The following is a 27,643-nucleotide window of genomic DNA, read 5'->3' as shown; positions in this document are numbered from 1 at the left end:
TTGTGTTAATTGATTACACAATCACATGATATCCGAATGTAATTAAGCAATCTCTTTTTTCAGTTAATCTCTTTATGGAAACGTAAAAATATCCATTTAGTAAATAGCCACAAATTCATGAATCATTCTATATACATATGTTCCTTTCATTGAAAATAAGTATACAAATAGAGAGTAACACACCATTTTCTCACAACAACATCAAACTTTAAAATATAAAATAATAAGCATGTATCAAATTATATATCATTAACTTCTTAGATGGAGATGCTATATGGAACACCTTTTCCGGTGACGCCATGTTCAGAAAATGGCTTGAGAAGCTCATACGGGACTAACCCTGCGCCATATCTATTCTTCAAATTCGGATTACGGTTCCTTGAGTCTATGATACCTTCAATCTCCTTCAACCTTCCATTAAACTTTTCAAATGCAGCCTTTATAGCAGGCTCTTCCCCCCATTCAGCCTCCATGTTAGCTCCAATGTATTCTTCATCTAAAGAATGACTCGATAAAACATCCAAAACCGCCATCACTTTAGTAGCTTGAATCTTGGTAGGGAAGCAATTTAATAAAACATCTTCTGGTTTGTTTAAAAAGGTTTGCCATTCTTCTTCAGTGGGGTCTTCGTTTGGCATTTTAATTCGGGCAATGGTTGGTCTATTGGGGAAATAACCCGCATAATCATATTGACCAAAATTGACTGCTGAATGGTGGGCGGAAGATACCCACATGATTGTTGAGACAACTTTGATTAAATCTTGTTGGGTTTTGAGATTCGGCCACCATGGTTCATTTTTTTTGTCCCCATGTCCCACTGTTCGGATTTCTGTCCACCATGATTGAAGTTCTTCATCCGATTCTACAAGATTTGGTTGTGGGTAGTAGAAAGTTATATAAGCGGTGGCCCATTGTTTAATGGCATCCCATAGAAGTAGACCATCGTTTGCAAATGGGTAGTCCTCGATTGTCAGTTTTATACCATGTGGTGCACTTTCATCTTCAACGGCCATTCCCCTAATTCATTATAGAAAAATAGATTTTAATGAATACAAGGGTTTTCCTTTTTGGTAAAAAACTTGAATATAACCAAATTTTCTCATTTTTCCATTAACAATGTACACAACACTTTATTTTGTGTTATTTATACGATTTAGTATGGTTATATCATGTTCCAGAATGATCAATAATTAAACTTTTATTTGTACATGTAGGGTTCATGATTTTTTTTGTCTGTGAATTAATTGTACCATTAGTACTAATATTTATTATTAGTTAATAACAATTCATAAAAATATTTTTTATGTTTTTAATTCGATTTTTGGTGCACATAGGTCTTTCTAATCATAAAAATATTACTCCAGTTTGAGTGTGGGGCTGCAACCCGTTCGATATAAAGAAAATCTTTTTATTTATGTTGCGATTTTTGGTTTGGCTAAAGAAACATCGTTGATTTGTTTTCTATTTCGATATTTCCTTCGTGATTTTGAATTTCTAGGGTTTGGAGTTTTTCATTGAGGGTTTAATCGCCTAGATGTAAAAAAATATTTTAGTATCCTAGATGTATAGGAAATAGGTATAAAAAGCATAAAATATAATACTTTATTATCAATAGCAAATAATAAATATTAGTGCTAACGACCTAAAAAATACAAATAGATTTTTTTGGTTTAGTCTGGCTGTGTACAAATAAAAGTTTTGTAACCATTTTGAAACACCATAAATAGCAACACACAAATAATTATTTAAGGACCCTACGTATACAAGAAAAAATTCAATAACCATTCTGAAAAATAGGAAAGTTGATAGCCTAAATTCAACTTTTTCCTTTTTTTTTTTTTGTTTTTTTGTTTTTTTTGTTTTTGGAGTAAGATGGGTTTTGAATTTGTTGGAAAAGATTACCTGCTAACCAAGTCATCCGGAAGTGCTTCATGATCAAACCGCCATTGGTGTGCATACGCATCAGAAGAAAGTTGCATGGAGTATTTGGCAAGAGAGAAAGATGACTCGATTATACCACCAGCATTAATGAGGGCTAGTCGAGCTAGGCTATTGATCTCCATTGTATACCGAAGATGAGGGCATAATAGTCTTTGTATAGGGTGCATTTTGCTAAGACGGCGTTTTGTAGCAATTATGTAAGGCTCAGTAACGCAATGAGTTCTTAACCAATGGCTAACAAGCTCATGATAACCAGAATCATGAGCAAGGACATGAGCCTTAGCTAGCTTCCATAGCCAAGCACCCGTAGCATCCCAACATGGTGTGTATACATGTTTCCACTGTGGTTTCCCGTTGTTTGGTGGGCGAGTTAACTCAATGACTAGTGGTCTTAGTGTTCCTTTAGATGTAAGGAACATTAAAGTCCTCGAACCATAGAGAGTTGTTCCTTCAAGCTCTCTTACTTTATTCACATAAGGTAAGAGAAGATCATGATAATCTAACAAGAATAACTTCTTTTGTTCTAATGCCTGAAATGTTAGTCACAAGATTAAGTAAACTTTTCATAATGAAAGTAAAAGTACGTATTTTGCTTTTGCATTACCTCATCAAGAGTGATGAGACCTCCAATCTCTTGCTCAATAATTTCTTTGGTAATTGCTGATTCGACTGGTCCATAAACTTTAGGGTCTAGTTTGCTCATCAATGGCCATTCCTACATGTTTATATCACAACTTTAGCTTACAAGTGGTTCAATTATTTTTCAAGAAACATTACTATATAGCTACTTAATCAATGGCTTAATGCAGGAAGTCAACAAGAACATACCGTGACCAACTTTATGCTATATGGATTAACACCAGCAAGTGTTTGTCGACAAAATTCCTCATCGTGAAACCAAGAAAATGAATCCCCTATGATTAAAACCATCAACAAGCCACATAAAAAAAGATAAAGAAAAAATATGAAAACAGTTGGATTAGATTTCTTGCTTACTTTCCATGGTTCGAGGAGTCTCAAATTGGAGTGCGTTCTGGGTACTATCGGCAACACTTTTGACAAGTCTTGGTAAACAACTGAGAAATCCATTTTCCATAGCAATGTCATCAACATCTTCATCATAAAGTAAATGAATATCCTTGAATGAAGAAAATCCCTTGTTGGGGTCCGTTAATATGGAATCTAGCGTTGGAACAACTGCATGAAGCACAGAGTACAATGTTCTCGCACCAAATGATGCCTCCTTTATCTCTGAAAAATCTTCATCTCTCGGCACATAAGAAGGGAGTGTTGTTCTCGACTCCGACCAGGGTTCTACAATTCCACAAAATCCTTAATTTCAAGATGGTTTGAGTATGTAGACAGTAGAACTATGATCCTAACCATGTCACGAAATTGGACAAAAAAAGTGGATTTTAAACTCGAAATTGATGGAAATTCGCTTATCTAGCTAGTGCTAAAATGATAATAAAAACGACGACTGCTAGTGATTATGATTGGCATTTTAGAGAAGTTAATGATTTTATCAATTTTGAATTTCTTAATCTCTCATTTTTGTAGAGGTAACAAGTAATTACAATATTATACAACTCTTGTTTTATAACGAATAGGTACACCGTACACCATGTTCGTACACCATGTTCTTGAGTTTTTAGATTGACGAAAAGAAAAAAAAAGTTAATTATGTCGAAAAGAAATGTAGTGTTAGGTACTCAAATTAGAAGGAAAATAAGTATGAAATGACGTTTTTATATAAAGAAATCATTTTTTTTGGCATAATAATCCTTTTGGCCGAAAAATGGACAAATGGTTTTGAAAGGAAAATTTGTTAAATTTGTTCTTTGTAATCTCTCAAAATATTTCATTTTTCCTTCATAAATGAAACCGATAACACATTTATCGTTATTTATACTTTTCTTTCCTTCCTTAAAAAACATTCGAGAACAACGCGATAATACAAAACATGAACCAAAATAATGGAAAGCATATGAGATGTTTGTACCTGTGGAGGTCATTTTCCGACCTGTACGACAACGTCTAGGGTAAGGATACTTCTCGCCACCAAGAACGGATCGACCCAAATCTGAGCTAGTATCCGGATCACCGAGATCATCATAGATGTCGTAATCGTAGATCCTTTCAAATGATTTGCGCTCTCCTTCACCATTGCCCCGAAGAGACAAGAGATCTTTCTCCCTTAAAGACTTTAGCGCATCAGGTGTTTCTGAAGGTAGATACGACTGCTTCACGAAATCGACACATATTGGTTAGTACTCGACTCGTGAAAAATTATTCCTCGGTGAAACAATTTATACCAATTTTAGGAAAAGTGTTCATTGCAAATGTCGAGTAAATTTATAACAAAATCTATGATTTTGATACTTGTTGAGACTTAGGTCCACCAAAGTTTCCATACTAAAATTTGGGTACTTCTTTTTCTTGAACGATAAGGGTTGGAAACTTGGAATTAGTCTCTAGACTATTGTCTAAGTACTCATTTATTCATTTTCTTTGAGTAAATTACACGATTCGTCCCTCGTCCGAAGGCTAAAATACACGTTTAGTTCCTATTTTCAAAAATTAACTCGGATCATCCCTCATATGTTTAAAACTTACATGTTTTGTCCCTAGCTAACCTAAAATGACTATTCTGCCCTTCGACATTTATTTTTTGATTTCTTTTTAGTTTGTTTATTACTTTTAATATAAAAAAAATTAAAAAAAGAAATATGGACCCACACCACATCGTTCCACCTTCAACCTAGGTCCGTGTATCTCATCTGTTCCACCAAATTCCAAAACCCCATTTATGAACCCTAAAGAGCACCGCCACACTCCGATTAACATCGCCGACGACACTATCGAGCACCGGAGGACACAAATCGCCACCGAAAACCCTTATTTTCGGAGCAACCGTCATACAATCCATGTGAATTTGAAACCCAAACCATCACCCCAAGATCTACCTGTAAATCTGGAGTACACCCCAACTTCGAAGCAACTTTCTTACCTCTCTTCTATCGTCGGTTTTCTTCTCCGCCTTGTCTTATTGAGTCGGTCACTAGCGGATTTCGAAGTTCAGATTCTAGACAATGGGTTTGGATTCGGTGTTTCAAAAATCAGGTTTGGGAAGTTGGAATTTCAAAAATCAAGTCACAGGTAGATTTCGACGTTGGGATTTCATTTCATCACATTCACCTCCACTGGAAACCACCTCTCACCCTCTTCTTTTATTCTTTGAATCTAAAGTTCTTGTGTTCAATTTCTTTTTTTGATCTCATTTGTATGTACCTTAAGTCTGGGTTTTGATTCTGAAAGTGAAACTAAAAAGTTATTGCTGGATAAGATGAGCACCAGATTCTGGCGAAGATGCTCTAGAACGACGACCACCACCATTTGTAGGATTTTGATTTCGATTTCAATTTCTGAAATCATTTTCGATTTCGTTTTCTGGAACTAATTGTAGGTTTCTTTTTAACTTTGGTTTGGTTTGGTGCTCATTACAGGTGGTTGCTAGAGGTGGTTCCCGGAGCTGAGAGAGAGAGAGAGAGAGAGAGAGAGAGAGAGAGAGAGAGAAGAATGTTGAAGGTAAAGGGTGGTGGGTTTTATTGGAAAACAAATTTGTCTTGGTGTATGTTTGTGTTTGTATGGCGTGTTTAAAAAGGAGGAAGGAGTAGTCTTTGATGGTTGGGATTTAACCACCGGAGATGAGAGTGGTGTCGGAAAGGTGGCTGGTGGTGGTGTCGGGGAAGGTATTTGGTGAAGAAGGGGGTGGAAGGGAAGGGATAGGGGAGTGTGATAGGTGGTGGGTCCCACTAAACTATAAATCATAATATTTTAGTTTTTTTTTCTAATTTATAAATAGTAAATAAATATTAAAAAACTGAAAAAAAATAGAAAAGGGCAATATAGTCATTTTATGTAAGTGAAGGACGAAGCGTACAACTTTTAATTATATGCGAGACCGTCCGAGTTAATTTTTGAAAAATAAGGACTAAATGTGCAATTTGACACTTCGACCAGGGGCGAATCGTGTAATTTTCTCTTTTTTTTTTCTTGTTAAGGGTTTTCAATTTTTTTATCAGGTGTACATTATATTATTTTGATACCCTATAATATGTTTCTTAAAACCCTCGATTCTTTTTGGCCATTATTATTTTTTTTGGCGTTCCAATATTTTATAAAACTTTTTTTTTTGTTTTTTGTTTTTTTTTTTTTTTTGTTTTTTGTTTTTTTTTTTTTTTACCTTTTACCTTTTTGTCTTTTATTCGTTTTTGAACTGCTTCATCTTTACAAAACTTTGTTTTACATATTTTCTTACACTTCCTTTTACGATTTCATATTTTTATTTCATTATATATATATATATATATATATATATATATATATATATATATATATATTCACATATTTTTACATGTTTTTTTTTTACAATTTGTTATTTTAAATTTATTTTTATTTCTATTTTCCATAACTTCATTTGGCGGTGACATAACATTTTAAAATCAAAGTGATCGTATTCGTAGGTGTTGTGGCAATGTGCATAATCATGATTAAATTTTAATACAACAAGTTAAAAAAGTAAGAAAAATAAATAGAGTTGTAAAATTAAATCGTTAAAAACATGTCGACTAAATTAATAAAATGAAGAGTAAGTTACAGTTTTGGTCCCTATGGTTTTGTCAGATTCGTATTTTCAGTCTAACCTTTTAAAATTTGACAAGATACATCCATACAGTTGAAATAAATTTCACTATACATCTTTAGTTCATTTAAAAAAAACATTTTACGATTACTTTTATATTTTTGTTTTTCTTTTTTAGACTTACCAAACCACAGGGACCAAAACTGTAAATTACTCTATAATATAATTGTAAAAACAAATTATATAAAATATATATAAAAAGTAAAAAGATAAAGTTCTAAAAACAAACTGTAAAAACATCTAAAAACAAATTAAAAAAACGAAGTTATAAAAAAACATGTGAAAAAACAAAACATAGTTAAAGGACCTAAGAAATCTAAAATAATTAAAAAACCATAGAAAAAAAGAGTTGTAAAATTATACGATTCAGATAAACAAGGCAAATATCCTTAGTAATTAATCTTAAAAATAAGTTTAGCAACCAAGGTCATCTCCAACCCACCCCCAAACTCTATTTCTTCCCCCATTTTTGCTCCCATTCTTCTCCAACCCTACCCTAATTTCACCTCGAGATATGAATAGTATTCCCCCATATAAGGGGGAATACTATTCATATCACCAAAAATAAATGTGAAGTTTGGTTGTCAATTTTAGTTCCTTTTATTTTTATTTTATACATTTCTAGTTTATTTTATCTACTAATTATAATTTAAATGCAATATTTAATATTTATAATATCATGTTATATACTAATTTATATTAATTAATCATAAATATAGAATTTAATTAGTAGAGGGGTGTATTTGACAATATATATAAGTTGTAAAAATTGAATATTCTAGGAATATATTTTTTGGGGTAAAAAATGAGGTATAAAATGGAGTAGGGTTGGAGATGAAACACTATTTATTCCATTTTTTACTCCATTTATGGGGGAAAAAATGGAAATGGGTAGGAGATGGTGTAAAGATAGTATTTATAAAACAATTTTAACCTTACCCTTTTTCTAATTAGCGATTAGATCATTTTCAATGATTAACATCTAAAATACGTAACTCGTTACATCATATTTCTATTAATATTTAATCAACAAAAAAACTTTCTTATAAACATTTTCAAACATCTTTTCTAAATTAACTTATTTATCTTTTATCCATCTTAAATATTTTAGTAAGTCCATTCATACAATTTATTATTATTCATATAATTATTATTTTTTAAACATGTCATATTTTTCTGAAAATAAAAGCAGTTGACATTAAATAAAATATGGTTGTGTTTTGACACGAAACTTTTTGAATGTTTGGAAGTTTCTAACTTTTAGCTTTTAACAAAACGCTATAGTTTAAACAAAAAGATTCGTTTGGCAGTGCGAGCGTTTAGTTTTTAGTATAAATAAAACGCTCAAAATCTAAAAACTATTTCATGTAACGTTTAACAAAATGCTACTGAGATTTTGAAATCAATTTCCATAATTACACTTAAAAATATATTTATATATTTATTTATTTTTAATCAGTTGTCCTTTTACGTAATTTTATATATTTTAAAAGCTTACAGCTATTTTTGCGAAATACTCATATAACAAATAAAAGCTACAGGTTCCCGCTACCAGCTACCGCTACACGTTATCAGCTATCCGCTACCCGTTTCCAGTTAACAACTACTTTTGCTAAACATGCCCTAAATATGATACATATTTGAGAAAAAGTTTTAAACTTACGGTCTATTTTGCTTTTAAAATAATCGATAATATTTTTATTTATAATGTTTTAACAATCTATATATATATATATATATATATATATATATATATATATATATATATATATATATATATATATATATATATATTTAATTTTGTTTTGTATATTAATTGAATTAGATCACTATAAAAAAATAAAGATTTAAATATTTAATATCTAAATATAACTAGTATATGATATGAAATGTTAAAGATAAATTAAATATCATTTTATTTTTTGTTCTTAATTTTCTTCCTATCTATTTAAGATAATTACAAGTTTACATATCTAATATTTTTATCAAATTTAAATTAAACCGAGATAATTACAAGTTTACATATCTAATATTTTAATCAAATTTAAATTAAACTGAATGACTTTTGCTAGTTGCTATCATCTTAAAAATCCTTTTATACGCATTAAAGTTTTATTCTATCATCAGTTTTATTCTGCCAACCACTCTTTCATGTTGTCGTTTGCTAATACTCGAATTCTTTTAACTAATTTTTGTAGATTCAAACAGAAGAAATAGAAGAACATGTATTTTTCAAATTAGAACTAACCTTATTGGTGAAAAATATTCTTTTATCAGGGTTATCGTGCTTGGAGTGAATCCATGACTCACAAGTAAAAGTGATTTCGTCATCACCAAGAACAACATTCTTGAGATACATCTCGCTATGATGTTTATTCTCTATCAACACTGCGCCTATCTTCCCAAATTCTTGAGGAACCTCAAACATGCACTCATATCTGTATAATTTTCCATCATCGTCCAATCCAATGTAACTTGCATATGCCTTTACCGTCTCTTTCTCTTTACCCGATGCTTCATATAATTATTATGAAAATGAACTTAATAAAAACATATCAATCAATATTAATGCTATTCTATCAATTTAAAAATTGATCATATACTAATTTTAATAGTTAACTAATTTTAAGAAAGAGCTTGTAGCCTATAACCATGAGGAGTTAACTGAAATGAAAGAAAGGTGACTATAAGCCAAATATTGAGAGTTTTATTTAGTAAATAAGATTATTTGAAGATCAAGTAAATTCCAAAGTTAACTATAAAAGTTTTGAAAGATGATCAATGGATTTAATGTTAATTGGAGTATCTTTAATACATAAATCTTTGTAAAGATTTATTTGTTCAGTAAACTTTTCATTATCAAATTGATAAAGAAAAATATCGCATTGCATATAAATTTCACAAAGTTTATTTATTTATTTTTTATTATTTTTTTATATATATAGAATAATTTAAAAAATTAAAAGCTTTTGTTTAAAAACTTTTTGATAAAAGATCATCAATTTTTAAATGACCTATTCAAAGAAATGTTTTAATTTTATTTTATTTTAATTTTATTTTTTTCAAAAAAACTTGTATTAGAGATGATATTAGTTTTAGTTTATTATTCAGCAATTGTTAATAGCACCATTCAATTTAATAAGTACAAAACGACGTGACACGAATAGGACATAAAGGCTGATAAAGTTTGATTTAAAATAATATATTAAATTAATATAAAAATTAATTTATTATCGTTTTCTAGATTCTTTACTTTTAGCTTTTATTTTTTTTTTTAAAAAAACTTTTAATTATTATTTCTCAAAATAGAAGTTCATGTATATTATTCTATTATTTATAGTAGTTAATTGTTTATTATTTACAGTATACTGATTTATATAATTATCATAATTGTTACTATCTTCATATTTATTTATTTTATCATAAACTTTTGTTTTATATTTATTAACTATAGTTTTTTTATATTGAAAGATTTAACATAAAATAACATTATAAAATATAAATAATAAAATATTAATATATTTAATCAACAAAGAAAATGTTCTAGCAGATGATATTAAATTTTAACATAAAATAAAAAAATATATAAAACTTTAAGTTATAAAATAAACGCAAAATATATAGATGAAAAATAAAGTTTGTTAATAAATATCATACATGTGTATCATTGCTGCTATAGGTTAATAAAACTTTAAAACGTAAGTTTTTATATTAAATAATTCAGAATATATATACATTATAAAGGTTATTATAAAAATACAAAAGGTTATTAATAAAAAATAAGTTTTAACCCGAATATAGTTTTTATTTTAAAAAGGGTTGTAAGTAGAAAAAAATTATATAAATAAAGTATATTTAACAATATATACTTAATACAAATTAAATAATGTACAAATATAGTTAAATATACATTATTTAAATAAAATAAATAAAATAAAAAATTGATTTTTTTTCAATATAATGTGGATTTGTCATCTTTAAAAATTAATGTAATTTACCAAAACCAAAATGATTTTTAATTCTCGTACGAGGGTGTCAATAAGCAATAGAAGGTGATGAATGTACATTTTTGCACAGATAAATATCATATCTATATCTATAGTTTTATTATCGATATGAATGAGAGAACTCATAGTGAAATCTTGTAAAATAATTATATAAACATTTATGTGCTTGCATATATAAATCCTAAGCGTTTTAAACACCGAACTATAGAATATCTGGTACTAATGTTCTTAAAACAACAAAAATATGGTATTTATGGTAGTGTTCCCCAATGTTTTTTTTTATGGAAAATTAGTTAAACAAATAAAATATCATGCTGTAAAATATTTTAAGATGCACATAATTATCCGCTGAGGTTAATTTATGTGTTCCTTATATACCCCGACTTATGTATGAGGGCAAAATCATAAAGATGTCAGCTTTGGTTACTTTTATATCCACCTTGAGAACATGAAAGTTAATTAACTGTCGTTTTCATCATGTATTTGATTTCCAAATGAAAGGGATTTGATCCTTTAGAATCTATCAAATTTTATATCTGATATATTTCACCGTTGTAAGAGGATTCAAATTCATAGCTTCTTTTTTATTGAAGAACAACGTAGCTTCATTAATTATATATGTATTAAAATTAACAATTTTCAGTTAAATGATATATTCAAATGAAGAAAAAATATGTATATATAAATCAAAGCTTAAAAATTACTTAATTTTTGTTATAGAGTTTTATCTCATCTATGCCGATCAAAAAACGTGACTAATTATGATTCTTTAAAATTTCAGTTCATTCATATTTAAATTTTCTATTTCAAATTCATCTTATAAACCAAACGTCAGTAAAACAATTTTCTAATATCTTTTTCTTGAAAAAACTCGAGAATACAATGTTTTATTTATTAACATGTTAGAGGTGGTACATCCTCTTTCTTGCAAGTTTAATTTCACTAAATATATTTACTTATAACAAATTTTAAACACTATTAGTTTACATGCATGGCCCGATATGACGGATTTTGAATTTGTATCCATTAACTGAATTGTTTGGTTGCTAATTGACATAATTCAATTCTACAGGAATCATCTAAATTGCATGTTTTAAGGATTTCAGTATCTATAGAAAAGAGAGGGAGGAATTCAATTACATTATTTAGTTTTTTTATAAAAATATAAAAATAGCTTCACTATATATAACAGATTCAGTTTGTTCAAAAAAAGGTTTACAATCCAAACGCATCCTTGGTTTGAATTATAGTATTTTTTTTTTTAATTTACAACTTAATAGATGACAAAAAGTATATTGTAAATAATAATAATTCTAATATGATACTTACAATCAAGATTAGCAGCAACAAGCTCCAACAAGAATGATCGTTCTAAATGATCTTTAACACCATCAACCACATGCTTTATAAGACCCACAGTCACGTTGGCCAGTGAGTCACTAATGGTGGGTTGAAAAGTGATGACAGCTTTCATCGTCATGGACTTGCCAACTGAAGGGGAGTATTTAGCTTTTATGTTACTACAACTGTAGTTAATTCGAGTATTGCTGTGTTTCTTTGCTAGGAATGGTTGCCGGAGAACTGCAGGGGAGTAGGTGGAGCGCTTGATGATGGACGAGTTACCTAGCAATGGTAGGTTAAAGAAATGTGATCGATGGATTTGATCTCTCAGCATTATGTTTTGTCTTTATTTGGAATTTTAGCTAAGGGTTGTAGATTTTCCAAATGTGACACCCATATTTATAGGGATTTTGGTGCAACTAATTTTTGCATGTTGAACATTATTAGTCTTTTGATTCAACTCCTTCGAATTTCGTAATATGTTTATTTCCGATATTAAGTTGATTGTTTAAATATCGATATGAATTAACACTATATAGGCTGAAAGCTAAAAGCTACCAAAGTAAAAGTATACTTGTCAAACGCTTTTAATTATGCGATGTAAAGAAGTATACTTCATTCTCAAACGCTTTTAATTATGCGATGTCAAATTTTTTCTCTTGTCAAACTCTTATATAAAATTAGTTTCATGAAATGCACATATAAATACTACATAGCAAGAAAGGATGAAAAATTATTTAACTCATTATCTTTATAAAAATCATAATTTTGCTCTTAATAAACATGTATTTGATACTACTCATCATAGTGCTTACGAACACTTCACTTCACTTCTACTAGCTGAGTAGACATTTAATAATCAATTCTAGTAAACAATTATACCGTTTATTAACACCTTAAATCATTCCAAAACCTCTTTTATAGTACTAGCTATCTTATTTATGTTATTTTCTACCATTCAAAAAATACTACATAAGAAAGACAAAATAATTAACCATCAACTTCTTACATAGCATCCTAGCCTACCATCAATGTCCCACATAAAGTCATGTGACTACGATATCCACATAGGACACCCTTACATATCCAAAATTCTTGGAATCTCGATGTAACACCCGACTTCTTAACACAAAGCACACTAAAAATTTCAACTTTAAAGTACAAAAACAGTATACAATGATTCTAAACAGCTAGATACAAGTATTTGCCATTTAGGATTTCAACGGCGATCCTAACCTGCGTTACTAACTTTATACTTCTCTACCATCTACTTGAAACTGAATGAAACACATTAACAAAAGGTAAGCAACAAAGAGCTTAATGAACAACCTAAGCAATAAGATATAAAATAGTTACATAACTAGTTATATTAACACATTGACAGTTCCATACAGTCTCCAAGTTCCCTTTCACCATAGCTACTATAATTGTAATCGCCCATCCAGTAATACTATGTCCATTAAAAATATCACCATAGTCAACATCCGACAAGTGATGCCACGACTACCACATATTAATGGGTTTTCTATGCATCTTTACACTAGATTTAGGTAACAGAAGCATTCAAATACCTAAGTGTACATGTACCATGGAACTAGGTTTTACTATTATAGCAACGAACTTTGAAAAACTATGAAAACAAACTAACAAAAAGAATAGAATACCAACTTTTCAAGTATAATCGTATATACTTGTATTCCACTTGAAGATCTCAAACTCTTAGTTACTTCTGGAAGATCTAGCACCCAAAGTAGAATGTCTCTAATGATTCACATCTAAAAGACTAAAAACCCTAAAATATTTAGGAAGGAGGAGAAAGGTTGGTGAGATCCGAAATTCCCAACCTTATGAGTGGTTTAATCGATTTTTCTAAAGGCCAGAGGGGTACTTATATAGCTATGATAACTTGCAGATAAACCCTAATTTGAATCAATTAAGTATTCAGATTTAATCCTGATTCAAATCATTACCTTATTTGTTACCTAGATTGATTCTGGAAGGCTCCAAGAGCTCCTAAAACCGTCCACCCCATGAGGACTTATAGACTGTTACTATTGAACAATTAACATTTAATCTTTGCACCTTTGATCAATTTCTCATTATTTCTAATTAACTCAAAATTAATTCCAAATCAATTAGAATAAATTCTCAATTAATTCTAGCTAGTTTCTAATTACTTTATTAATTTGTAATAAATAAATTAACTACTTTTCTCACTCTCTTAAATCGTTTCTAGCTATTTTATCTCTTGAGGGCAACCCAAAAAGGAATTTCTTATTATTCTCAAAGGTATACCAATTAGTTATGACATTAGACACCTATTTCCAACACACATATCAAAACAATCCCCATCCGACTAGTGATACTACAACCACCACATCTATCACAATAGTAAACATCAGAGTAGTGATACTACGATCACCAAATTTATCACAACAATCAATATCCAACTAGTAATACCATAATGACTACATCTACCACAACTGGTAACCTTCGAATAGTGATACGACAATTGCCATATTTATTAGTCTCAATAAACAATGTATTGCATTCTCACTTGGTACTCGTCTTACAGTTCATCTATATGCCACGAATAATAATGTGTATGGCTAACATTGAACCAAATATATATTCATAGCCACAATATAGGGAGATGCCCCCAACAGATCTCTTAATAGATATATATTACCATTTGTATTGGATACCCTAAGGATATATCATCCATCCATTTCTTATCCTATCTATGATATTCATCAAATTTTTGGTTATTACTAAACTTGAACATCAAAAATTCAAGTGTGGACACAAATTCATTCTAGATTTAATAATAGAATTAAGTCGTGACTTAGTAGATACCTCAGAATGATTAGAAGCAACTTAGTATATAATTAGCAATCACATGAATATGTGTATACATCAACTTTTTATAGAGTGCCAAAATCTAAACATTAGGACATTTTACATAATAGAATTAATCAAGTTGCAAGTTTAAGATAAAAAGAAATACCTTTAATACTTTATTAAATTAATTAAGTATTTAACTAGTTCATAGAAATTAAGTAACTCATTATATATTCTATTCAAATGTAACTTCCTAAAAATACTGGTAAAAATTTTCATTTTCAAACCACAAAACCCTAAAATAATTTGTTCAAAAACCATCCAAAGTTTAATGTATTCTCAAATATAAGAGTAAGTCAAAAATAGATAATGTGGAAATAAACTCTAGGGGATGCGGCACGATCAAGTCAGACTCTTCACTTTGGAACAAGAAGTACCTGAAACATTTGAAACTAAAATTGTAAGAACAAAACTTAGTGATTCCCCCAAAATACCATATGCCATACATATTAGCGGGGCCTAGTCATGGGGTGTATTTCAACCCTACGTGAATGCTATGATCCAACCATAGTCTTCTAATCACTTTGTAACATTCCAAAAATCATAAAAAATTAAAATTTTCAAAAACAGCCATTATCCATAATTATTTACAAGAAAAGCCATTGTTTCAAAAATAAAATCATATTAGAGTGTCCTAAAAGTTAGTATTATGAAAATAGGAATATGTGCATGATCAAAGCTTCGCTTTCCCGTGATCTTCTAAAGTACCTGAAATAATAAACTGAAACTGTAAGCCAAAACTTAGTGAGTTCCCCCAAAGTACCATCACACAATATAACAAATAAAACATGCAAATATGAGCCTTCAGCCTGACTAGACCGCCTCGCAGGGCCTACAGCCTATCTGGACCGCTCTACGGGACTTCGGCCTAACTGGATCGGCTCGCAGGGCCTACAGCCTATCCAAACCGCCCCGGGTGTCTTGGCCTTTAGCATAAAGCAGGACCGCCTCAACCCAACTAGAATATGTCGACCTATGTAACAAAAAAACATAAACACAGACCCAACAAATACAAATACCCATATATATCTGCTAATTAATCATATACTAGCATAACACTATCCTATAATCAGGATACATAATCTAGTAGGCCGCATTGGTGCCTTCAACCCATGAGTACAGTGAGGAAAACTCACCTCTCAGTCCGAACACAGGCTGAACAAATCTCTGCTCTAAATACCGGCTCTACCTGACACCTATTAATCAAAATATTGCCCAAACTAAAATTAATGTCAACCCAGCAGAGTCGACCCAGCAGAGTCGACCCGACCTCATACGTAGGGCGTACTCATATGTACACGGGGCGTACCCCGCTTGACCGAGGAGTCGCGATATAGACTGCGCACGCGCAACGTACTATTTGGTACGCCCAACGTACGTACCTGGTCAGCAACCCTTCTCAAAAGGGGTTAGTGCATTAAGTCTTTTCGTCCAGAACCATATCTATACACAAGATAACATTATAAGTCATAAAGTTTCCAACTTTATGACTTTGCATGGTTAGAAGTGCTTAATACCAACAAACCCTAACTTCTTAATCCATTAGGACATCCTAGCACATGCATGGGGAAGAACTAAGAGCCAAGATCACATTTTTATGCTTCTAGACATCTAAAAATGTCTGTAAGGACAACTTATATGGGCTAGAGCATGCCATATTCATAAAGGTCAAGACTTGGGACCAAAATGCTCCATAAATTAAGACTAAGAAGATCTACAGAAATTCAAGACAAGTTCAAGACTTTATACCTCCAAATGATGACAAAAGATGATGCTATTCTGGATCTAAAGAGTCCCCCTCCTCCAAGGTTTTCATTTCTTCTTCCTTTCTCCTTCAAGGCTACCAAAACACACACAAAAAGCTTGTGACAACCCGAAATTTATTCCGTCACTGTAACCCATTCTGTTAATAAAGTTTATTTTATTATTAAAGTTTTCCGTTAACTTTTAAGTTAAATAATTCATTTAGGGTTATTGTCATAATTTCCTACGTGTCGGAAAACAATAAATCACATGAAATACCCTCGAATTCTTTCGGAAAAGTTTCTAGTTCACGACTAAGTCGGGTTACGGCCATTTAATCGGGTACAATCTTAAACTTCGTTTGATGTCGGGATTGGGTGGGTCCCCACCTAGCCGTGAACTCAACCCCATATAAGGGTTGAGTGGTCTCCATTTGAACCTTTTTCACCCACCTTGGAACTTTCTCTCTCTACTCTCTCTCTAAAAATTGGGTTTTGATCAAGAATCACCTCATTCAAGCTCCAAAATCGTAAGTAATCCTTCCTAGCTTGTTGTTCAGCTTGGTATGCATGCAAATTCGTGATTGAATCATTCAAAAAGCCCCAAAAACTTGTGTTTACGGTTTGGGAACACCTCCCAAAACCGTAAACTCCCATAAGGGGGTTTTGAAGCCCCAAAACCCTTTCAAACCACTTCTAATGCTTAGCTATGACTTAGGAACTTGCATGCACGAACTTAGAACCCCAAAATCATGTCTTTATGGGAGTAAACATGAGTTTATGGTCCATGAACATTCATGAACCGTAAACACCCTAAAAAGGGGTTTTGATGCCCCAAAACCTTTCCAATGCTTGGCTAATGACCTAGAAACTTGCTTGAATGATCTTAGAACCCTAAAACATGGATTCAGAGGTGTAAACATGAGTTTACGGTTTGGGAAGGTCTCGCAAAACCGTAAACACCTCCAAAGGGTGTTTAAGTGCCCTTAACACCTTGTATGGCTTATATTTGGGTCTAGAACCTTGCATGCATGACCTACAACCACCAAAACACATGAAAAATGGACAAACATGAGTTTACGGCCGTAAACCCATGTGTTTACGACCGTAAACTCCCCAAGGAGTGGTTCAGAAACCGTAAACTCCAAAAAGGGTCCATTTCAAGCCCCAAACACTTCCTAAGCCTTTGATTCAACCCTAGGACCCTTCTTTGTGAAGCATGAGACCTTGAAACACCCAAATGCACCATTCTCATGAGTTTACGGCCGTAAACTCATGGGGGATATGGTATTGAAACCGTAAACACCCCTAAGGGCTTACGCTTGAAGAGTAAACTCCTTAACGAGGCCATACACTCCTTAAATGCAACCTGCGCCATTCCTAACACTTGAAATAAAGTGTTTCCTCGCATTAGAGTGTATTTACTTGCTTAATTAGTTGTTTAATGGCTAATTAGATACAATTATGTATCACTTCATGTTACCTAGGACCCTTGCGTGTGTTCAAGTCCTAAGTTGACACCTAGCATCCTAACCCGGCACACCCATGTCAGGTGAGTTCATACCCCTACCTTTTTCTGAGTTTTTCATGTTTTCAGGGGGGGGGGGGGGAATACAAGCAAAAGTACAAGGGAACTTGTACTCAAAACTTATTATTTCGTATGAAATGTTTACATGTTCAGCATGCTTTTATCACAGAAAACCGTTTTACCAATCGAATAAGAACTTAACTTGTAGAGTTAGTTTTCAAATCTATAACAAGGAAACTTGAAAAGCTTATCATAAAATGTTATATTTTATGTTTTACAAAGAATTCATGTCAATCATAAAACGGGATTTTCATATTATTACTTGTAAATTCGTTATTCTTATGATTGGAGACTGTCCTTGGTAACACTCCCCCGGATTCGTGAGTGTAGGACTAATCCTGTAACCAGAATCTCCTGGAGGGGGAACGTGACTTTTGTGTATAGATCTATATGGGACTGACTACCCCGCACCTTGCTGCTAGCTACAGTGGGACCGACAGGTCTACGGGTGACAAAGTCATAAAATGATACTGGCCCCTATTACGAGCCATATCTAGTTTATTGTATGGTTATAGAACTCGCAACTTAGATAATGGAGATTTACTTTCAGTAATAATGAACCTAGTGAACTAACCTCAAAGTAATAACTGTTTTGATTACTAGAGGGTATCAGTAATACCCTTAGGAATTAGTTCACTACCTACTTATTAGTTTTATATAAGTGTTAAAACTAATGTACCTTATCAAGATTAATCTAACGTTCAAGGAAACTTCGTCTAACTAAACAAGTATGGTAGATACTTGTGTACTTTATTCTGGATCGATAATCAACTATTAACTTTAAAGGAAAATATAGGTTTTTCCTGGGATAACTTAACTTTTCATAAACAGTCTGTTTAACAAATGGATAACCAAACTTCTTTTATAAGAAAATATGGGATTTTCTTGGGAAACAACTTTTCATAAAATCAAAGGAACATTTTCATTCACCAGAAACCAACCGCTTATGAACTCACCAGCTTTATGCTGATATTTTAAAACTGCTTGTATTCTCAGGTTCTCGTTAGACAGGTATCTCACTTACTTTTGGAGAAGACGGTGCATATAGAAGTCTCGTCTATACTTGTTATACTGATGTATATAAAAACTATGTATTTCTCCACTTTCAAACAAATGTAAATATCCTTATGTAATGTAATGGTTGTGTTTACTTTACTTACTATGTTCAATGGTTGTGATACTACGCATGACGTCCTCCGCCCCGGAACGTTTCCGCCATCGGTTTCGGGGTGTGACAGATTGGTATCAGAGCCCTTGTTTATAGTGAACTAAGTATACCGAACCTTACATGGTATACAACTATAAACACTAAGGGGCCTAAGAGCTCTAAACTAAAAGTATGCTTTTGAAATATAAGTATTTTTACAAAAAGTATACAAGTATACCCGAGTACCAGAATCCGTGTCATGAATAGATCAAAACAAAAGTATTTTGGATGTTGAGCACTGCGGTTAAACCTGGGCAGTTATGTAATCATGTCTAGGGTCAATATAGCCTGATCAACTATATTTATTAGAGACATGACCAACATGTGCTTTGGAGTGACTACGGTGTACAACAGGCCTAAAACTTACCAAATATCCGAACATCAAGTCATCATCACAACAAAACATAAAATACTATAGGAGTATTTTAGTCAAAACCGAACACATTGTAGAAATTCATTCCGAGTGTTGCTACTCATTTTTTTTCTTAGCAATAGTCTGCTCGCTTTAGTAACTTTTCCTGTTCTATCGCTTAGTAGAACACTCTAACTGCCAATAATGAGATATCTCTTGTTTCATATCTCTTAATTCTATCCAGAGGACTTACCATCCTCTCCTTCCTGATCATTTTAGATCAAGATGGCTCCAAAGAAAAGACCCAGCTCAAAGAACAACAATCCTCCGCCACCACCTCCACCTCAATTTGATCCTGTCATGTTCCAGGCAGCTGTTACTGCTGCTGTGGCTGCCGCGATGTCACAAATGAATCCTGGCGGGTCTGGTGGACAGGGAGGTGGTATGCATCCCCAAATCCAGGAAGGTGGTCAAGAACACCAGAAAGAATGCTCTTATAAGGATTTCATGAATGCAAAACCCACATCTTTCGACGGCAAGGGAGGTGTTATTGCCCTGACCCAATGGTTTGAAAAGACTGAGTCCATTTTCGAAATTTGTGCCTGTTCCGAAGCTAACAAAGTGAAATTTGCCGCTTGCACTTTAGCCAATAAAGCATTAACCTGGTGGAATGGCCGGGTCAAGTCCTTAACCCTACCGGTGGCAAATGCTATGGGTTGGGAAAGTCCAAAGGATCTTATGATAGCCGAGTACTGCCCACGGGGCGAGATGCAGAAACTCGAACACGAACTCTGGACCCTAAAGATGAAGGGTTCCGACATTTCTACCTACACTTCTAGGTTTGAAGACCTAGCACTCTTTTGTCCGGGAATGATCTCCCCGGAGAGCAAAAAGATTGAAAGATTCATTTGGGGGCTGACCCAGCCAACCAAAGGATATGTTTTGGCTGCTCAGGCAACTACGTTTGACAGTGTTAAGTGTCTGGCACAGACCCTCATTGATCATGGAGTCGAGCCCGACGAAGTGACAGCCACTCCTGAACCAGTTAAAGGGAGTGGTGAGAAAAGAAAATTCTGGAAGCAGAAAAAGGTTCAATCTTCACAGGAGCCCTCAAAGAAACAACAAATGGTAACAGTTCACGCTGCTACTACCACTGTCGCTGCTCCTGCAACTCCAGCACCTACCAGTAAGTATACTGGTACCCTTCCTTGGTGCAACAAGTGCAGTTACCACCATCGTATCCCAGGTCCATGTCGTGAGATGCTCTGCAACAATTATGGTAAAAAGGGCCACCTGGCTCGAAGCTGCAGAAACACAGTTCAACAAACTACTCAGGCCTCTGGAGTAGGTGTTGGTCAAGCCTGCTACAACTGTGGGGAGGTTGGGCATTACAAGAGGAACTGCCCCAAGGCTGCAGCAACTAACAACACTGGGAGAATTCTAACTATGGGGCAAGAGGAGGCCGTGGCTGACCCTACCGTTGTGACGGGTACGTTCCTCCTCGACAACTCTTATGCATGCATTCTTTTCGATTCTGGTGCTGAAAGAAGTTTTGTTAGTCATGCATTCAAGCACTTTCTTAAACATAAATCCCAACCATTAACCGAAAAGTTTACCGTCGAGATGGCTAACGGTGAGAAAGAGAGCGCTAACGAGATATACGTAGGCTGTACCCTTATCTTAAACGACCGTTCATTTCCCATTGACCTTATGCCAGTCTCCATAAAAAGCTTTGATGTCATCATCGGCATGGATTGGTTGAGCCCCAATCGTGCTGATATCCTTTGTTTCGAAAAAGCTATCCGTCTCAATCTTTCCCCGGATGAAACTCTTGTAATCTACGGTGATAAACTCAGTTCAAACCTTCGCATCATTTCGTGCATCAAAGCCCAGAAACTCCTGCGGAAGGAGTGTTATGCATTCCTAGCCCACGTCATTAACGAGAAGCAGGAAGTTAAAGACCTCGAGAGCATCCCCGAAGTCTGCAGCTTTCCCGATGTTTTTCCAGAAGATCTCCCAGGAATCCCTCCTGAACACCAAGTCGAGTTTCGTATCGACTTAGTCCCCGGAGCTACCCCCGTAGCCAAATCTCCTTACCGATTAGCAGCGACAGAAATGCAAGAGTTATCTAGTCAGCTCAATGAGCTGCTCAGCAAAGGATTCATCAGACCGAGTTCCTCACCCTGGGGAGCCCCGATCTTGTTTGTGAAAAAGAAGGATGGATCCTTTCGAATGTGTATCGATTATCGAGAGCTGAATAAGCTCACAATCAAAAACCGTTACCCTCTTCCTCGAACCGACGACCTCTTCGATCAACTTCAAGGAGCCAGCTACTTTTCGAAAATAGATTTAAGATCAGGGTACCATCAGCTACGAGTCCATGAGGGTGATGTTCCTAAAACAACCTTTCGGACTCGATATGGTCACTACGAATTCGTAGTTATGCCCTTCGGTCTAACCAACGCACTGGCAGTATTCATGGATCTAATGAATCGGGTGTGTCGTCCTTTCCTGGACAAGTTCGTCATCGTATTCATTGATGATATACTTGTCTATTCCAGAAACGAGGAAGATCACAAACAGCACTTGAGATCAGTACTGGAAACCTTAAGGACGGAGAAGTTGTACGCGAAATTCTCCAAATGTGAATTCTGGATCCGAAGAGTAACCTTCCTAGGTCACGTAGTAAGCGAGGAAGGCATACACGTGGACCCCACCAAAATCAAAGCGATAGAGAACTGGTCAGCACCGAAGACACCCACCGAAATCCGTCAATTCTTGGGTCTCGCTGGCTAGTATCGCAGATTTATCCAAAATTTCTCCAGAATTGCCAAACCCTTAACCACTCTAACTCAGAAAGGCGTACCCTTTTGTTGGAGTGAAAAGCAAGACACTGCGTTCCAAACATTGAAGCGGGCCCTATGCAGCGCACCTATCTTGTCTCTGCCCGAAGGGACAGAGGACTTCGTTGTCTACTGTGATGCATCCAATCAGGGCCTAGGTTGTGTGTGATGGGTTTTGAGCATTCTAACACTTCCTAAGTGTACATGCAACCCTAATAACCTTGGATCTATGTTTGTCTAATTATCATGCAAAGTTGAATTCCAAGGTTATTCCTATCTAGCATACATGGGGAACATTTTTAACTTGAATGAAAGATAGAATAACTTACCTTGTTGTTGATTATGATCCTTGAAACCTTGTGAGCCTAGCACCCCAAGTGTGATGCCTCAAATGCTTCACACAACACCAAATGCAAAGGAGTAAACTTTGAGAGAATCTTACACTTGCAAAATCGGCTCTAGCCCTCTTGTTTGTTAGTGTCGCCGATTTTGGGGAGAACACCTTTTTTATATAGTGTGTTGCATTAGGTAAACCCTAATGTAACATGACTCTTCATTTCATGATCCATGGGTTAACTCCATGGAGCATCCTATGGGTGGAACCCAACTTGATAATCCATGGAGCCTCTTAGCCCACTATATAAGATATGGAAGATTTACATAATCTACCCATATATTTAATTAGTTATCTTTTGATCACTTAATTAATTCTTGATCAAACTAATTAAATATTATTATTATTATATTAGAACTTATAATATATTAATGAACCATAAGTGTTATTTCTCTCATTTTAGTTTATCCAATTGCATGGTGCCATGCAAACCAAATGGACCATGCTGGGTCGGGTCAAGTACATACCAGAAATAGTTATGGACTTAGACACCTTATCCAACAGTGTGCTCATGCAACGGGGAAAAGTCATTGCTTATGCTTCAAGACAGCTGAAAGTACACGAAGTCAACTACACGACGCACGACCTAGAATTGGGAGCAGTGGTCTTCGCATTGAAAATATGGAGACATTATCTCTACGGAACTAAGTGCACTATCTTCACTGACCATAAAAGTCTACAGCACATCCTCGACCAGAAGGAGCTGAACATGAGACAACGGCGATGGGTTGAACTACTCAACGACTACGAGTGTGAAATCCACTACCATCCCGGCAAGGCCAATGTGGTGGCAGATGCCCTCAGCCGGAAAGAGTACTCAGGTCGTAGAGTGAAGGCACTGACCATGACTATCCATTCCCATTTATCCGCGCAAATCAAAGAGGCTCAGTTGGAAGCCTTAAGACCAGAGAACATGTCGGGCGAAGCCCTGAGAGGAATGGAAAAGAACCTAGAGATCAAGGGAGACGGAGTCTATTACTTTATGAACCGAATCTGGATCCCAAAGTTCGGTGATTACCGAGAGGTTGTAATGAACGAAGCTCACAAGACCAGATACTCCGTTCACCCAGGTTCAGACAAGATGTACCTCGATCTCAAAAGACTGTATTGGTGGTCGAACATGAAAGCAGAAATCGCTACCTTCGTGGGCAAGTGCCTGACTTGCGCCAAGGTGAAGGTCGAATATCAGAAACCCTCCGGTCTAGTCCAACAACCAGAGATAACTGAATGGAAGTGGGAGAGGATTACTATGGATTTCATTACCAAACTACCTAAATCTCCGGGTGGGTACGACGCCATTTGGGTAATTGTCGACCGACTAACCAAATCCGCTCACTTCCTTCCTATCAAGGAAAACTTCAAAATGGAGAGACTCATGCGAATCTACATCCAAGAAGTAGTCCGACTGCACGGTGTGCCTGTTTCCATCATTTCCGATCGAGATAGCAGGTTCACTTCGAGGTTCTGGCAGTCACTACAGAAGGCTCTTGGAACTAAGTTGGATATGAGCACAGCTTACCATCCTCAAACAGATGGACAGAGTGAGAGGACCATCCAAACCTTGGAAGACATGTTGAGAGCCTGCGTCATCGAATTCGGCGCATCGTGGGACACTCATCTTCCTTTGATTGAATTTTCCTACAACAACAGCTACCATACCACCATCAAAGCTGCGCCTTTCGAAGCCCTCTATGGCCGCAAGTGCAGATCCCCTCTGTGCTGGGCTGAGGTGGGCGACACGCAGCTGGTCAAGGGACAAGTCCCTGACTGCACTCTCACTGGTCCAGAAATCATCCGTGAAACCACCGAAAAGATCGTACAAATCCGAGAACAACTTAAGGCCTCCCGAGATAGACAAAAGAGCTACGCCGATAAACGACGAAAACCCTTAGAATTCCCGGTTGGAGACCGTGTCCTGTTGAAAGTCTCACCCTGGAAAGGCATGATACGCTTCGGAAAGCATGGAAAGCTGAATCCAAGATACATAGGACCTTTCGAGATCCTTGCTAGGATCGGTCCCGTAACCTATAAACTCCGTTTACCCCAAGAGCTTAGCAACATCCATCCTGTATTCCACATCTCTAATCTTAAAAAGTGTCTATCCGATGAAACCCTTGTGATTCCTCTTGATGAGATCGAGATCAACGAAAATCTGAACTTTGTGGAAGAACCAATCGAAATCATGGATCGAGAGATCAAACGAACGAAACAAAGCCGCATCCCGATAGTGAAGGTTCGCTGGAATGCCAAGCGGGGACCCGAATTCACTTGGGAGCGCGGAGATTCAATGAAACAGAAATATCCGCATCTCTTTCCAAATCCATGATTTGTAACTTAATTCTAAATTTCGGGACAAAATTTCCTCTAACGGGGGGATGATGTGACAACCCGAAGTTTATTCCGTCACTGTAACCCATTCTGTTAATAAAGTTTATTTTATTATTAAAGTTTTCCGTTAACTTTTAAGTTAAATAATTCATTTAGGGTTATGTTCATAATTTCTTACGTGTCGGAAAACGATAAATCACATGAAATACCCTCGAATTCTTTCGGAAAAGTTTCTAGTTCACGACTAAGTCGGGTTACGGCCATTTAATCGGGTACAATCTTAAACTTCGTTTGATGTCGGGATTGGGTGGGTCCCCACCTAGCCGTGAACTCAACCCCATATAAGGGTTGAGTGGTCTCCATTTGAACCTTTTTCACCCACCTTGGAACTTTCTCTCTCTACTCTCTCTCTAAAAATCGGGTTTTGATCAAGAATCACCTCATTCAAGCTCCAAAGTCGTAAGTAATCCTTCCTAGCTTGTTGTTCAGCTTGGTATGCATGCAAATTCGTGATTGAATCATTCAAAAAGTCCCAAAAACTTGTGTTTACGGTTTGGGAACACCTCCCAAAACCGTAAACTCCCATAAGGGGGGTTTTGAAGCCCCAAAACCCTTTCAAACCACTTCTAATGCTTAGCTATGACTTAGGAACTTGCATGCACGAACTTAGAACCCCAAAATCATGTCTTTATGGGAGTAAACATGAGTTTACGGCCCATGAACATGTTGGATAAGGTGTCTAAGTCCATAACTATTTCTGGTATGTACTTGACCCGACCCGGCATGGTCCATTTGGGTTGCATGGCACCATGCAATTGGATAAACTAAAATGAGAGAAATAACACTTATGGTTTATTAATATATTATAAGTTCTAATATATTAATAATATTATTTAATTAGTTTGATCAAGAATTAATTTAGAATTAATTAAGTGATCAAAAGATAACTAATTAAATATATGGGTAGATTATGTAAATCTTCCATATCTTATATAGTGGGCTAAGAGGCTCCATGGATTATCAAGTTGGGTTCCACCCATAGGATGCTCCATGGATGCTCCATGGGAGTTACAAACCCATGGGTCATGGAAATGAAGAGTCATGACACATTAGGGTTTACATGGTGTAACCCTAGATGTGTCAACACTATATAAGAAACCCATTCTCCACCAAAATTGGCTACACTAAGAAACAAGAGGGCTAGAGCCGATTTTGCAAGTGTAAGATTCTCTCAAAGTTTACTCCTTTGCATTTGGTGTTGTGTGAAGCATTTGAGGCATCACACTTGGGGTGCTAGGCTCACAAGGTTTCAAGGATCATAATCAACAACAAGGTAAGTTATTCTATCTTTCATTCAAGTTAAAAATGTTCCCCATGTATGCTAGATAGGAATATAACCTTGGAATTCAACTTTGCATGATTATTAGACAAACATAGATCCAAGGTTATTAGGGTTGCATGTACACTTAGGAAGTGTTAGAATGCTCAGAACCCATCAGTGGTATCAGAGCCTAGGTTTGTTTGTTGTTTTTTTTGTGTGCAAACAGCTTGAAAAAAAAATCGTTTTTCTATTTTCTGCTCGTATGAAAGTTTGCACATTTGTTGCTGGAAATGGACTAGAAACATTACCCTAAACTGTTTTGATGTATTAAAGCTTGTTTTAGATGGTGTAATGTTTATGCTAATCCATTTACAATGGCAATTATTAAAATTACAAGTTTTTTTTTAAGTGTAATTTTTGATTCTTGAAAGTGTTCATATTCATGTTCTTGAACTTATGAAGATTAGATGATCATAGGAATTGTTTGTAACCTTCATGGTAGTTTAATTCATGATCATAATGTGTTTCAATGGAGTCCATAACTTGTCCTCAAGTTATGGAAAACCAAAAGTCTCACTTTTATTAAAGCCATTAAAAGAACACAAGAGTTATAAAAATGAAGAGTCTTCATTTTTATTACTCAATTAATTCATAAGTTATAAGAAATGAAAAGTTTTGGAAGTTTACAAAACTTGCCCTCAAGTTTTGGAACATATAAAGTCTTGATTAAAACTTTAGTTCCAACCCTTAGAATTTTAAAAGTTAAAATTCAACCCTTATACTTTATAATATTATAAGTTACTAATATATATATGTATAACGTCAAGTCGTCTTACCGCTAGTACGCCTCATTCACGAAGCCGGTCTATAAGGGGGGTATAAGGTTGTTGCCTATAAAATGGCAACTTAATGGGTGTCCACTCTCACCCACCGCTTCCTTGATCGGTGGAGGGTCGTTAGCCGAACGGGTAGG

At 34.8% G+C, this 27,643-nt stretch overlaps 1 protein-coding gene across 1 annotated transcript; it reads right to left on the bottom strand.

The window, feature by feature from the left end:
• Positions 1-257: 257 nt before the first annotated feature.
• LOC145121783 (lipoxygenase 2, chloroplastic-like) lies at positions 258-12,328 on the bottom strand. Its single transcript, XM_079057484.1, has 8 exons — positions 11,983-12,328; positions 8,895-9,160; positions 3,944-4,181; positions 2,938-3,255; positions 2,770-2,855; positions 2,546-2,656; positions 1,903-2,471; positions 258-1,017 (listed from the first exon to the last, which is right to left on the bottom strand). Exons 1-8 carry the CDS (start codon positions 12,326-12,328, stop codon positions 258-260), a joined length of 2,694 nt encoding a protein of 897 aa, XP_078913610.1.
• Between the last annotated feature and the right edge of the window lie 15,315 nt (positions 12,329-27,643).

This window comes from Lactuca virosa, chromosome 6 (assembly GCF_052849685.1).
Source record: "Lactuca virosa cultivar CGN04683 chromosome 6, Lactuca_virosa_CGN04683_v6, whole genome shotgun sequence".
Classification (NCBI taxonomy): domain Eukaryota; kingdom Viridiplantae; phylum Streptophyta; class Magnoliopsida; order Asterales; family Asteraceae; genus Lactuca; species Lactuca virosa.
This window is presented reverse-complemented; position numbering and strand designations above follow the sequence as displayed.